The sequence below is a fragment of the Channa argus genome, chromosome 12 (genome assembly GCF_033026475.1).
Source record: "Channa argus isolate prfri chromosome 12, Channa argus male v1.0, whole genome shotgun sequence".
NCBI classification, from domain to species: domain Eukaryota; kingdom Metazoa; phylum Chordata; class Actinopteri; order Anabantiformes; family Channidae; genus Channa; species Channa argus.
In genome coordinates this window covers 23,359,248-23,372,423 of record NC_090208.1, presented here as the reverse complement: position 1 = coordinate 23,372,423, position 13,176 = coordinate 23,359,248, and the positions used below count along the sequence as shown (strand labels likewise).

General features: G+C 38.6%; 2 protein-coding genes and 1 long non-coding RNA gene across 3 annotated transcripts; 1 reads left to right on the top strand and 2 right to left on the bottom strand.

The window, feature by feature from the left end:
- The first annotated feature begins 771 nt into the window (after nt 1–771).
- Nucleotides 772–2,296, top strand: LOC137137754 (ependymin-2-like). Its single transcript, XM_067524396.1, has 6 exons — nt 772–910; nt 1,035–1,069; nt 1,155–1,289; nt 1,553–1,736; nt 1,818–1,905; nt 2,024–2,296. Exons 1-6 carry the CDS (start codon nt 844–846, stop codon nt 2,151–2,153), a joined length of 639 nt encoding a protein of 212 aa, XP_067380497.1. The 5' UTR covers nt 772–843; the 3' UTR covers nt 2,154–2,296.
- A 2,262-nt stretch (nt 2,297–4,558) lies between these two features.
- Nucleotides 4,559–6,019, bottom strand: LOC137137752 (ependymin-2-like). Its single transcript, XM_067524393.1, has 6 exons — nt 5,881–6,019; nt 5,722–5,756; nt 5,502–5,636; nt 5,055–5,238; nt 4,886–4,973; nt 4,559–4,767 (listed from the first exon to the last, which is right to left on the bottom strand). The coding sequence occupies exons 1-6, from the start codon at nt 5,945–5,947 to the stop codon at nt 4,638–4,640; spliced, it is 639 nt and encodes a 212-aa protein (XP_067380494.1). The 5' UTR covers nt 5,948–6,019; the 3' UTR covers nt 4,559–4,637.
- A 1,207-nt stretch (nt 6,020–7,226) lies between these two features.
- On the bottom strand, nt 7,227–9,349 carry LOC137138323 (uncharacterized). Its single transcript, XR_010915935.1, has 2 exons — nt 8,696–9,349; nt 7,227–8,577 (listed from the first exon to the last, which is right to left on the bottom strand). It is a non-coding gene; the product is annotated as an uncharacterized lncRNA (long non-coding RNA).
- Between the last annotated feature and the right edge of the window lie 3,827 nt (nt 9,350–13,176).

Sequence of the window (13,176 nt, the reverse complement as noted above, 5' to 3'; positions counted from 1 at the left end):
AATACATAATTATTTTTCAAGACATTGAAATGGAGGTGGATTTGTAAATCCACAGCATAACAGTGAAATGATGAACCATATTTCATAAAGAATTGACCCCATGATATGTAGATGAATGGAATAAAGGACAGGGCCCAAAATCAAACCCTTGGGTTACTCACGGGAGAACGAAGTAACAGAAGAAAAATTGTCTCTAATATTTACAGAAAGCTTTAAAATAGTTTTTAGATTTAGAAAACTATGTTCCTTGATAAAAGTAGGCAGCTAAATATAATATGTTTTCAATAACTTTAGAAATGAACACAGTTTGGAGGCAGGTCTAAAGTTAGAAGCTGATGAAGGATCAAGGTTTCACCTGCTCAGAGGTCACAGGTCAGACTGGGGCTGTACTGGGCAACTTTCAGGTGTGAATCCATGGAACAGAGTCAATTAGATCAGGCAGATGTTTGCAGGTGTTCCTGCAAATTGTATCTCAATGAAAACTACCCTGTAAGATTGATTATAGTAATATGCATGTTTTCCTGACTTATTCATGCTGCATTTTGATACTGGACAAAAAAAAAAAAAAAAGAGCAAACAAACTATCACATTCAAAGAAGAAAAAATCAGACAGTCTACCCAACAGTATTAATGAATGTATGTCTTATGATTCAGAGATGAACATGAAAAAACAAACATGTCACTATGAAACACTGATCGAGGGATTTGGGTTTGGTTTAAAAAAGTAACCCTTAAGAAGGACGTCTCCCCTGGAGGTTGTGTCAGTGTTTAAAAGGAAGCAACTCCTCTCTCCACCACCAGTGTTTGTAGCTTCCAGCAAACCGGTGTGTGGAATCCAGAAATATGAGGCTCTTCGTAGCATTAACGTGTTTGCTGGCAGGCTGTGTGGCCCAGGAGCCTCAACCATGCAGTAAGTACAGAGACCAAGGAAAATGACTAAATTCAGGTTGTTTTGTGATTTGATGCTTTTTCAGTACTCAGATCTGTACTTAATGTGGATGTGTGTGTTCTAATTCTACATCTCCTGTAAACAGGAACTCCTCCTCTTATGAGTGGAGCTTTCACCGTGGTGAGTGGCTATTTTTTCAAAGTGTGTGTTCCTAAGCATAAGGAGCATTAAGTTAATAAAAAACGTTCTTGCATTTCTTCTGTAGTCCACACAGAATAAAAATCTGGGGACTTACAACCGGTACCTGTATGATGCAGAGGGACAACGGATGCGGCTCGTAGTGCAGGGCTTTTTCAATAATAAGACATTCGTCACCGACTTTCTGGTGGACTACAATAAGGTGAAATATTAATTTTACAGCAGCTGACCACATATGAAACCTGCGAATGCACAGAGATCTGTATCAAAAAGTGACCCCAGTAAGAACAGAGTCAAACTTTAAACTTCATTTCTAAAAACTCAAAAGTGAATTAAATCATTTTTATTGGCTTCTCACTCCTAAAAAAGACATTTAAGAAATGCAGCACAGACAGTAGAAATCACATAAATTAAGGGTCAAAATAAGCAACTCCCCTTCTCCATACCTGACTTTTCATCCATCAGGATGCCCTGTATTCCATTGTCGACTCAAAGCGTGAATGTAAGAAAATGACCCTGAAGGGAGACTTCAAGCCTATGGGAATCCCACCAACTGCTTCTCCAGTGGGCCAGACTCTTATTGGCTCACCTGGAGCTGGAGCTGGACTCCTGATCAACATCTGGACAGGAGATCTGCCTAATAAAGCAGGTGAGAGATAGTTAGAACAATCTTAGAGTAGATATTCCTGTATGAAACTTTATTCATTTATTTTCATCTCTGTCCCCCAAGGAAAGTTCCTGAGCTCCGTTACTGAACACGGATGTGTTCCTGTCAGCACTTTGTACTTCATTGACAACCTTGGAACCGTGGCAGTGAAGTGAGTTTAACATTACCACTGTAAAAAAAAAAAAATCTTTGTGGCAGAAAAAACTACTTTTAGAAATCATAAATGTTTCAATCCAGCCAAGTGATCACGGTGTCCTTGTGTTCACTAGTTTCTTCAACAACGCTGTGGAGATTTCAGACCTGAGTCTGCTCAACGCTCCGGACTTCTGCCAACAAGCAGAGGTGGATCCTGCAGAGGAGCCCAAAGACTTCCTCAGCTTGTTCTCTCAGGACAATTGAGAACTTCTTTTAGCTCATGTCTCAAAACTTCTTTGAGATTTTAAATAAAGCATAAAATAAAGCAATAAAGCACAGTATGTCACAGTTACAAGCTGCTACTTTCAGATTTTACTTTAACAGCACTGAAAACTCCCTGAATAATCTTTTTTTCAACTTGAAATGAAAGTTTTTCTCAAATGACCTCAACTTTAGAAAAAGTCCAGGAAAGCTGTACACTGCAACGGAACAAAGATGTCTTTGGGTCATTTCTAACCTGGCATTTATGCTTCAATGATACATCCATACATTTACATATGCACACACACACACACACACACACACAATAAATTAAATATTACTTTGGAAAGTCTTTTATGATATAGCTTTAAAATTATGCAACCTGCACACACGATGAATGTTAGAGATATCTACAGAAGACTGTCAATAAGTGATCAGATGGGAAAAAGATTGTTTCTCATTTGTATTGATGTAACACTATTCTCTGTGAGTTTATCGCTATGAACAACGACTTTCACATTACACATACTGTTTTTATTTAATTGTTAAAATGAAGAAATTTGGACACTTAGGTCCTCAAACCCTGTCCTCAGTGTCAAAAATTACCCACTTCGCTAAACCCTTAAAATAAGGCAGCACAATAACATTGAAAGCCCAAATCTCCTTTAAATAAGGAAACAACTTGTCATTCATCATAAATCTTGAGAAGATCTGGGATCTTCCTCCTAACAGGGAAGAAAGACTACATATAGTTTGTTGCACTACTGGTTTTATTGCAACACATTTGTTATAATTTTATAATTTTACATTATTATAATTTTTTCATACATTTGAATTGGGGTATATTATTCATTTAACTATTTGTAATACATACGTGTAAACATACGTGGTAGGTAGACACTAGGACTCGGGTAGGGGTGGTGGCAATAGAGGAACAGCAGCCAATGAGAGAAACGGGAAACTGATACTGAGAGAAATGTGAAGCAGGTGTGGGAAGCCGGCTGCTGCTCATTCTGCTGTGACTGTTAAAATGTTTCTGCTCATGGTTTTGGTTAACGAGTGGAGCAGTCTTATGACCTGGTGTAAGGCAGAGCACTGACTGCCGTTTAGTTCAGTACTGTTGTATGCTGTGGTTTTAATTTGTTATGTTGTTTTTGGATTTGGTTGAGTTTTAACTTTTGCTTCTAGTACTGCGGCAGGGTGGGGCCTCCACCTATGGGTACGGCTGGTATACTGGGAGTTCACTCACCATTATACTGCGTGCTCTGTGTTTGTATGGCTTGTTGTCTTTTTATTTAATATGGTTTCGGTTTGTTGTGTGGTTACTTCACATTTAGGATACTCCCCAGTGGGTGGTTCGTCTCCTGGCCGTACTATGATTTTGTCTCATTCTTTTCCTTTTAATTTTAGGATTTTAATATTGTTTTGCTTTTATTAAATAACCGTCATGGCAGTTAACCCACACTGACTGTTGTTGCCTCTTTATTGAGGCTCTTAGGATGCTTAAGGTCACACATAGTTTAGCCAGAGAGAGCCACAAGTGTCACTTAAGAAAGTAGTAGAAATAAGCAAAAGTAGTTTTTGAGTGTGTTTTACTAATGAGAACGTCTTGAACATCTTTTAGCAACCCTATGTACATCTCACCCATCTTTTTTTCAGTTGTCTGCATAATTTTGTAAATCTTCTAAATTTGTAATTTCCAGGAGGACTTTTTTTGATGGTATGAGTAATAAGAATGTTGAGGGGATGTTTGAGGCAGTGGGCAGCATCTACTGGGTCCTGGAGTTATAATTTTGACATTTTCATGGTGCCATTCTGCCCTGGCTGGCATGTGGGGACAAGAAGGTCTCTATTCCAACATTTAGGATCTCTTCTTCATCATGATCGTGATTTGTTATGGTGTAGGTTGTATTCTTCCCTGTTTCTTTCTCCAGATAACTCCTCACCTTCTATATCATTGTTTTCTTGTTTTTCAAGCTCATTAAAAAAAGAATCAGATCTTTGACCTGCTAAGAAGTAAAACGTGCACTCATGGAGAACCGAGGGCACCGTCATCTGCCTTCTACTGTAGATACTGTATGTCCAGACGAACATTCACTGTAGGTCAATAGGCTACATCACTTTAAAGCTGTATTATAAAAGACTTCCCAAATTGTTGTATAAATAATTGTGTGTGTGTGCGTGCGTGCGTGCGTGCACGTATGTAAATTTATGGTTCTCTCATTTAAGCAATTGTCAGAAATGACCCAAAGACATCTTTGTTCCGTTGCAGGGTACAGCTTTCCTGGACTTTTTCTAAAGTTGAGGTCATTTGAGAAAAACTTTCATTTCAAGTTGAAAAAAAGATTATTCAGGGAGTTTTCAGTGCTGTTAAAGTAAAATCTGAAAGTAGCAGCTTGTAACTGTGACATACTGTGCTTTATTGCTTTATTTTATGCTTTATTTAAAATCTCAAAGAAGTTTTGAGACATGAGCTAAAAGAAGTTCTCAATTGTCCTGAGAGAACAAGCTGAGGAAGTCTTTGGGCTCCTCTGCAGGATCCACCTCTGCTTGTTGGCAGAAGTCCGGAGCGTTGAGCAGACTCAGGTCTGAAATCTCCACAGCGTTGTTGAAGAAACTAGTGAACACAAGGACACCGTGATCACTTGGCTGGATTGAAACATTTATGATTTCTAAAAGTAGTTTTTTCTGCCACAAAGATTTTTTTTTTTTTACAGTGGTAATGTTAAACTCACTTCACTGCCACGGTTCCAAGGTTGTCAATGAAGTACAAAGTGCTGACAGGAACACATCCGTGTTCAGTAACGGAGCTCAGGAACTTTCCTTGGGGGACAGAGATGAAAATAAATGAATAAAGTTTCATACAGGAATATCTACTCTAAGATTGTTCTAACTATCTCTCACCTGCTTTATTAGGCAGATCTCCTGTCCAGATGTTGATCAGGAGTCCAGCTCCAGCTCCAGGTGAGCCAATAAGAGTCTGGCCCACTGGAGAAGCAGTTGGTGGGATTCCCATAGGCTTGAAGTCTCCCTTCAGGGTCATTTTCTTACATTCACGCTTTGAGTCGACAATGGAATACAGGGCATCCTGATGGATGAAAAGTCAGGGACGGAGAAGGGGAGTTGCTTATTTTGACCCTTAATTTATGTGATTTCTACTGTCTGTGCTGCATTTCTTAAATGTCTTTTTTAGGAGTGAGAAGCCAATAAAAATGATTTAATTCACTTTTGAGTTTTTAGAAATGAAGTTTAAAGTTTGACTCTGTTCTTACTGGGGTCACTTTTTGATACAGATCTCTGTGCATTCGCACGTTTCATATGTGGTCAGCTGCTGTAAAATTAATATTTCACCTTATTGTAGTCCACCAGAAAGTCGGTGACGAATGTCTTATTATTGAAAAAGCCCTGCACTACGAGCCGCATCCGTTGTCCCTCTGCATCATACAGGTACCGGTTGTAAGTCCCCAGATTTTTATTCTGTGTGGACTACAGAAGAAATGCAAGAACGTTTTTTATTAACTTAATGCTCCTTATGCTTAGGAACACACACTTTGAAAAAATAGCCACTCACCACGGTGAAAGCTCCACTCATAAGAGGAGGAGTTCCTGTTTACAGGAGATGTAGAATTAGAACACACACATCCACATTAAGTACAGATCTGAGTACTGAAAAAGCATCAAATCACAAAACAACCTGAATTTAGTCATTTTCCTTGGTCTCTGTACTTACTGCATGGTTGAGGCTCCTGGGCCACACAGCCTGCCAGCAAACACGTTAATGCTACGAAGAGCCTCATATTTCTGGATTCCACACACCGGTTTGCTGGAAGCTACAAACACTGGTGGTGGAGAGAGGAGTTGCTTCCTTTTAAACACTGACACAACCTCCAGGGGAGACGTCCTTCTTAAGGGTTACTTTTTTAAACCAAACCCAAATCCCTCGATCAGTGTTTCATAGTGACATGTTTGTTTTTTCATGTTCATCTCTGAATCATAAGACATACATTCATTAATACTGTTGGGTAGACTGTCTGATTTTTTCTTCTTTGAATGTGATAGATTGTTCGCTCATTTTTCTTTTTTTTTTTTGTCCAGTATCAAAATGCAGCATGAATAAGTCAGGAAAACATGCATATTACTATAATCAATCTTACAGGGTAGTTTTCATTGAGATACAATTTGCAGGAACACCTGCAAACATCTGCCTGATCTAATTGACTCTTTTACATGGATTCACACCTGGAAGTTGCCCAGTACAGCCCCAGTCTGACCTGTGAGCTCTGAGCAGGTGAAACCTTGATCTTTCATCAGCTTCTAACTTTAGACCCGCCTCTAAACTGTGTTCATTTCTAAAGTTATTGAAAACATAGTGTATATTTAGCTGCCTACTTTTATCAAGGAACATAGTTTTCTAAATCTAAAAACTATTTTAAAGCTTTCTGTAAATATTAGAGACAATTTTTCTTCTGTTACTTCGTTCTCCCGTGAGTAACCCAAGGGTTTGATTTTGGGCCCTGTCCTTTATTCCATTCATCTACATATCATGGGGTCAATTCTTTATGAAATATGGTTCATCATTTCACTGTTATGCTGTGGATTTACAAATCCACCTCCATTTCAATGTCTTGAAAAATAATTATGTATTACACTCTTGTCAGAATGTAGGGAAGGGAAATTAGTGAAAATATGGCTGTGTCAAAACATCCAGCTTTAAAGTTTGTCATAAACTTTGGGGTTTTCTCTGTGGTCTGCTTGAGAGTCATATCAACATCAGTAGTTAAAAAGTCATTCTAGGTCTTTACATGGGTATGAATCAATCACCTTTAACACACTTAGAGCTAGTTCAAAATGCTGACACGTACACACAAATATAATCACATATGATCTTTACATCTTTGCAATTTCTCACAATCTAGTACAAAATTTGTTTCAAGCAATATCACAAACCAGCCAGACTGTTTGACAAACAAGAATGTAGCTCGTCTTCAGTAACTTATGTCTGTGGCTGTCACAAGGCGGCAAGATGCTCGTATGTTTTTCCAATTTGTGTGAAAAACTGACACATTACAGTATGACTCACATTACAGTGTTTTTATTAACATAAATAATTTTTTAGACAACAAACATAATCTACAGTGAAAGTATGTTCAGTATCAGCCCAGGACTATTACAGCTGTCATTACCTTTTTTCTTTCGAGGTAAAGTCAAAAAACTAAGGTGCTAACAGCACCAGGACTCGCCCTGGGCCTTAATGCTGACAAAAGACACCCCGAGTGTATTTTTCCAAACAGTGCTTGTTTGGCAATCATTTTAATGTCTGTTTAAGTAACAGCAAAAGTACATAGAGTACACTTTGATTCAAGGTGTGTTCGGAGACTGCATCTCTGAAACTGCTTTCTAAGCCAACCACCGTAAACATCGCTTGTTTTTTTATGCAAATTTACATCCCATTTTTCAACATTACACAACACCAACAATATACATTAAACTGCAATTTGCTACTGTCTAATGATGGAAAAGAAAGGTGCACGAGAGGCTGAAAGCACAAGGTTTTGTGCTTGTATATGAGGAGGCCCTAAGGTGGCTTCTAAGAGACAGGGCCTTCTCTGTTAAGACTGGGAGCCTCTTCTCCTCATAGACCTTTGTCACCTGTGGAGTACCTCAGTACCTCAGAGTGCCACTTTAGGGCCCGTTTTATTTAGTTTGCATATGCTTCCCTGAGGCTATGTGTTCTATAAACACAATGTCTCTTTATGATGTTTCACAGTTATGCTGACAATGCTCATTTGAACTGAATCCTAATAACGGACACTAATTTTATCCTTGGCTGGAAAAAAATGTAATTTATCAACAGTACAAAAGAAGTGATTGTTGTTGGCCTCCCTAACATCACAGGCTAATTAGCCTCTTGGAACCTCTGACATGTAACTTTTAAGTCTTTGTTTCAACAACCTGAATTCTGTTATCACTACTTGTATCTCTTCAAGACTGGTCCATGCTGGAAAATCTGTACTGTATCAAAGATAACAGGGACTGAGTAACTAAAAAACATGTGATTTAGATAAGCTGTACACAACAAACACAAGATAGAATATGAAAAGTACTAAAGTACAGTACATTGTTAGTAAAAAAAAATACATTTATGTCCAATCTATAAAGACATACATTTCTCATTTAAATGTGAATACAAACATATTGAATTCAACACCCATTCAAAATCTGTAAGTCCTCAAAGATTCAGGTTTTCTGAGCACTGGAGGTAATTTGAGCAGCTGGCAAATGCTATTGCACTCTGGTCCATGTTGTTCTTCCAAGAAATACCTAAGACCTCTGCCACCAAAGTTGGAAGGGCCTCTGGGGGTCTTGGTGGAGTGTATCTGGGGGTCAGTGAGGTAGGTCAGTCCTTTACCATTGGCTGTCACCCATCCTGTACAACAAATGAAGGAAGATGATGGTCTCTGTTATGTGACAAACTATGGACAATCACCACACACAGACCCACACACAAGCTGGTTTCAGTGATGAGAAAAAACACACACACTCACCTTGAAGGTCTACAACAACTTCCTGGCAGTCAGAGAGCAGGTAGGTGAAGTGTCCAAAGGCCAGACCATATTCTGTAGCCTGGAAACGTTTGTCCTTCTTTCCAGTGTTGTTGGTCATTTTGACAAATTCTCCGAGCATGTAGGGCTCCACCGTTACACAGCCCACAATCTCATTTCCATCCAAAATCTATTCACAAGAGGACATTAAGATATATTTGGCCGACTAATTTAAATTAATCTAATTTAACATTGCAACAAGGGTGCAGTTATGAATCTGTGAGATTACAGCATAAAAAAAGTAAATCAATGAAACACTTTTTGTGGTTTGCTCTCATTCATTCATGTCTTACTCATTCTGAGGAAAGTAGACGCCGTCCGGCTGCTATTTGTGTCATAGTGTCCTATTTTATAAGCTATTACCTTTAAAAGTCAATAGCCAAGAAAATGTTGGTTCTTCTACCGTCACGAGAGGATATTTCTCACTGTTAACTAACAACTGGAGGATGTTAGGTGTATATTCAAACCAAAAGTGCTTCAAGGCTGCTGCAGGCAATCGTACACTGTGCTGTCTCTGCTGTTTACTCATGAACATGAGGACATGTCTAAGGGGTGCTGTTAAAGCAGTGTTTCTAGTTAGTGAGGATTATCTTAATGTGACCTCTGCTTTTTTAAATTTTTCTAAATGAAATAAACTTTTATTTAAACTTTTTAGTAAACATATTATTTATGTGTTTTATGTTTGCTTATCAAACTCAGAGTATTAGTGTGTACAGCCCACCATGTGTTGACTCATTTAAAATGATTATTTTTTTCTTAAGTAAAGAAACAAAAACGTCTGATACATGAAATAGAACTTTTCAGTTCATCATAACTTCAAGACTAAATACAGCTGTGTAGCATCTACTGTGTCTTCAAGACTAAATAGATTCACTAAGTGGTTTTGCCACTGGTTCACCACTCAAACTAAAGCTGACTGTACAAAAGTTAACCAGATGTGCAGCCTAAAAACCTAAAACAAAGACTGTGATTTATTAAAAGGGCTAGATAACTCCTAATAAGGAAATGAAGGAGGGTTACCAACTTTCAATACAGCTGTGTAGCGGCAGGTGCAACCAGAGCTCCTCAGAGCAGCAGAATCAGCAGCTCTACAGTCCACACAGCCAACGGAGGCTGAGAGGCTGAACTACGGCAGCTGCAGAGGTCAGACACTAGATGGGGATATTGGGTATATTTTCATGTGGGCAGGGGACGAAGTCAGATTACAATTTGAGTGAGGATCAGAGTCAAATGGGCTGTTTTAGTTGTAAAGGACAAATACTGGGGTAGTACAAGCTGGAGTAGTTGTAATAGTAGCAAAACTAAAAAAATATGGAAGTTGCAAAGCAGTAAATTGCTCCTTTAAGTGCTCCCTTGCTGTTTTTCTCCTGTTTGCTTTATGTTCTAAACACAGTTTTCCTGTAGATTCTCTTTGTGTAGAAATGGCCTCTCTACTGCAGGAGCCACTGAACTTTTTTGAGATGTGTTGCTGCCATCAAATTCAAAATGAGCTAACAGTTTTAACATCTTCTATTTTGTTTGTGTTCTATTGTGAATAAAATATGGGCTGATTTGCAAATCATTGCATTTTGTTATTTATTTATGTTTTTAACATTTTTTGAATTGGGGTTGTACTATTGAGGTCTTGAACGAGATGGCCAAAACCTTAGAAGCACCTCTTCTTATAATACACTCCAGTATGACTTCATGACCAACTAAGACCTTAATAAGACCGCATACCTAAAGGCTGCCTATTCAAATCACTGTTGCTCACAAATGGCTTGGCACTACTCACAAGATTGTTGTGCAGGCAACACAAGCTTTAGAAATTTTCTATGATTACTGCCATGCAGATACTAAAGCCAGAGATAGCCTCTGTGCTGAAATCATGCATCTGGTTGTCCAAGTCAAGCTTCTGTTGCGAGTGGAGCCTTTCCTAAATTCAGACAAGGGGTCTTTCATTCCTGATAGCTACAGAAACATCAAAGACATAACAGTCAATTTTACTCTGGAAGGTTTCTCTAAGATGATGCAGAGATTCCACAAATATCATGATTCACTGTGCAAAACCAGCAACTCCAAGTGTAACAGGACAAAAGACGAGATAGAGGGACCAAGGTTGTGTATAACTGCACTGGGGACAACCATTGGTACTCTCAACACAGAATGTAGCACTGAGGCCTCCATAGTGTCTAAAGATAATCCCAAAGGTTCAAATTCATCTGCTGTGTATCCACCTCAACAGCCTGACCTTTGTACCACTCTAGAAAGTGCAGATGACCTTGGCTCTTCGTGGCAGAACTTCTCCCTGAGTGGTTCAGGTTCTCCTCGGCCAAGCAACAGCAGCTACACTGGAAGTATTCCTAATAATGTTGAAGCAAATCAGAATCAGACTTTTCTGACCACTGAGGTTGAGGATGAAATGTCAAATGACAAGCTGCAAACCACTGACAAAAACAAGAAGAAAATCATGCATGAATGTGAGTCCACTGTCAGTTCCCATACAGCCCCAAGAGTTACAAAACCCTCCACTTCCTCATCTATTGGGAGCAGTAATACAGGAAAGTTTGAAGTGATACAAGCCGGAATTGAGACACTGGACACTGTGGAGGATTGGATGGCTGATGCAAGTGTGGCACAGAAACCATCAGTAGCACCACAATCCTTATCCCAGCTAACTCTCAGAACATCCTCCAGCTCACTCAGTGACAGTTTCAATTCCCAGTCATCATGGGAGAAAATCTCAGCTGAACTAATGTCCCCCACAAACAGGAAACCTCAACCAACTAATCTATTTAAAGCAGGAACTGGTCAAAGCAGTTCAGATTCCGATGGGAGCTTCTTCCTTTTGGAAACTAGTGATTCAACCCATGATTCTATGTACAAAATCAGTACATCTGGAGGGAAATTGGAACCTTCCCCTAAGCCAAAGCCTCAGGAGAGGCCTAAAGTTCATGTAGAAATGGACACTGACATTGACTCTGTATCTGTAAAACCTGATGCCATTGTAACAACCCCACAGCCAAACCTTTCCCAGTGTGCCTCCACTGAAGATTCACAAAAGTATAGAAACAGAAAAAGAGACTGTGCCTCAGAAGAAGAACCCTTTGTGCTTCAGCTGCCTATTGATATCTACACATCTCCTCTAGCTTTTTCTTGGCTAATACCTTTTGAAAGTACTGGCTGATAAAATGCAAAATTATGACACAAATGACATCCTGGTGAGGTCTGCTTTTCTCAGAATGAGTAAGACAATGTCTTTCATTAATTTACATTTTTATGCTATATCCTCCCAAATACATATACAGTAACTGTGCCCTCATTGAAAAATACTGCACAGAACGTTTATAGAGGTCATCAAGGAATGAAACATTTACATCATTAGACAGCAAATTGTGGCAAATGTCATTCTCATGTACTTTAATGTGGTGTTATGTTAGTCTTGTAAATGTATACAGTGGAATGCAGTACTTTAAATGGTTGAGATTGTGTGAAAGTTTAGAAAGATGTGGTCACTGAATCCATCTTTTGTCAAATAAATGATAAGTTTAGTCTGGATGGACTGTTGTTACCTTATGAAGAGTGAAATTAAAGCAGAATTCCTCTTTTCTTGAAGGATGTTTGTGTATTTCATGTTCATCTCCTTTTAACTCCATAACTAGATTCCTGTCTAACTAGATTGACAAGCCGTTCGTTTCATTATCCCTGCAGACTCCTTGTATTAATTATTCAGTTTTAGGGCAAAGATATTTTTTCCGTTAATATCATAGCCATCAGATAACCTTGTGTCGTTAACATGCCAACATTGGTAATGACTAGAAAAATGTAAGATATAAGATTTATAAGAAATACGATTTAGCATGTGTTTAGTCAAACATAATGGTGTAAACTGGTAAAAGTTAATACAAACACATGTAGAGACATTACATACATTAAAATATATATTGAAACTCTCAGGTGACTGCTGAGGCTATATAGGTCAGATAACCTTGGTAACGTTAAGCTTTCTTTGTCATTGCCAAACATTTGTTAAAGATTTCCAGTTATGTAACAATAGATGATGTGGATATGAAACTAGTTTCCACTATTTCAATGCAGAATGACTGAGTCAGAAAAGGAAAAAAAGCACAGATTAATATAAGCAACGTGGTGATAATGAATGGTTGTTTAATAGTTGCCTACAGTCTATGACTTTTGCTTTTTATGTGAAAACTTAAAGCTAAAATGTGCATGTGTGTTGAAATGTAAAATATTAAATCACAGAATAAAGAACCGTGTTAATGTGGTTCTACCCACGCAGTGTGTTGTTGGTAAAGTACGAATGCATATTTACTCAGCAGAGTAAACTGAGAAGATTTGTGTCTCAAGGTGCATTGGTCACACACACCTCAGCATCATGTGACAGTGATGTCATAGGAACATGTGATCCACCTACCTTTCAACCT

Coding starts and splice junctions, on each gene's coding strand:
- LOC137137752 (XM_067524393.1), bottom strand. CDS start 5,947: ATGAGGCTCTTCGTAGCATTAACGTGTTTGCTGGCAGGCTGTGTGGCC. Junction 5,757..5,880: donor CCAGGAGCCTCAACCATGCA/GTAAGTACAGAG, acceptor TCCTGTAAACAG/GAACTCCTCCTCTTATGAGT. Junction 4,768..4,885: donor CTTGGAACCGTGGCAGTGAA/GTGAGTTTAACA, acceptor TGTGTTCACTAG/TTTCTTCAACAACGCTGTGG.
- LOC137137754 (XM_067524396.1), top strand. CDS start 844: ATGAGGCTCTTCGTAGCATTAACGTGTTTGCTGGCAGGCTGTGTGGCC. Junction 1,737..1,817: donor AGATCTGCCTAATAAAGCAG/GTGAGAGATAGT, acceptor CTGTCCCCCAAG/GAAAGTTCCTGAGCTCCGTT. Junction 1,906..2,023: donor CTTGGAACCGTGGCAGTGAA/GTGAGTTTAACA, acceptor TGTGTTCACTAG/TTTCTTCAACAACGCTGTGG.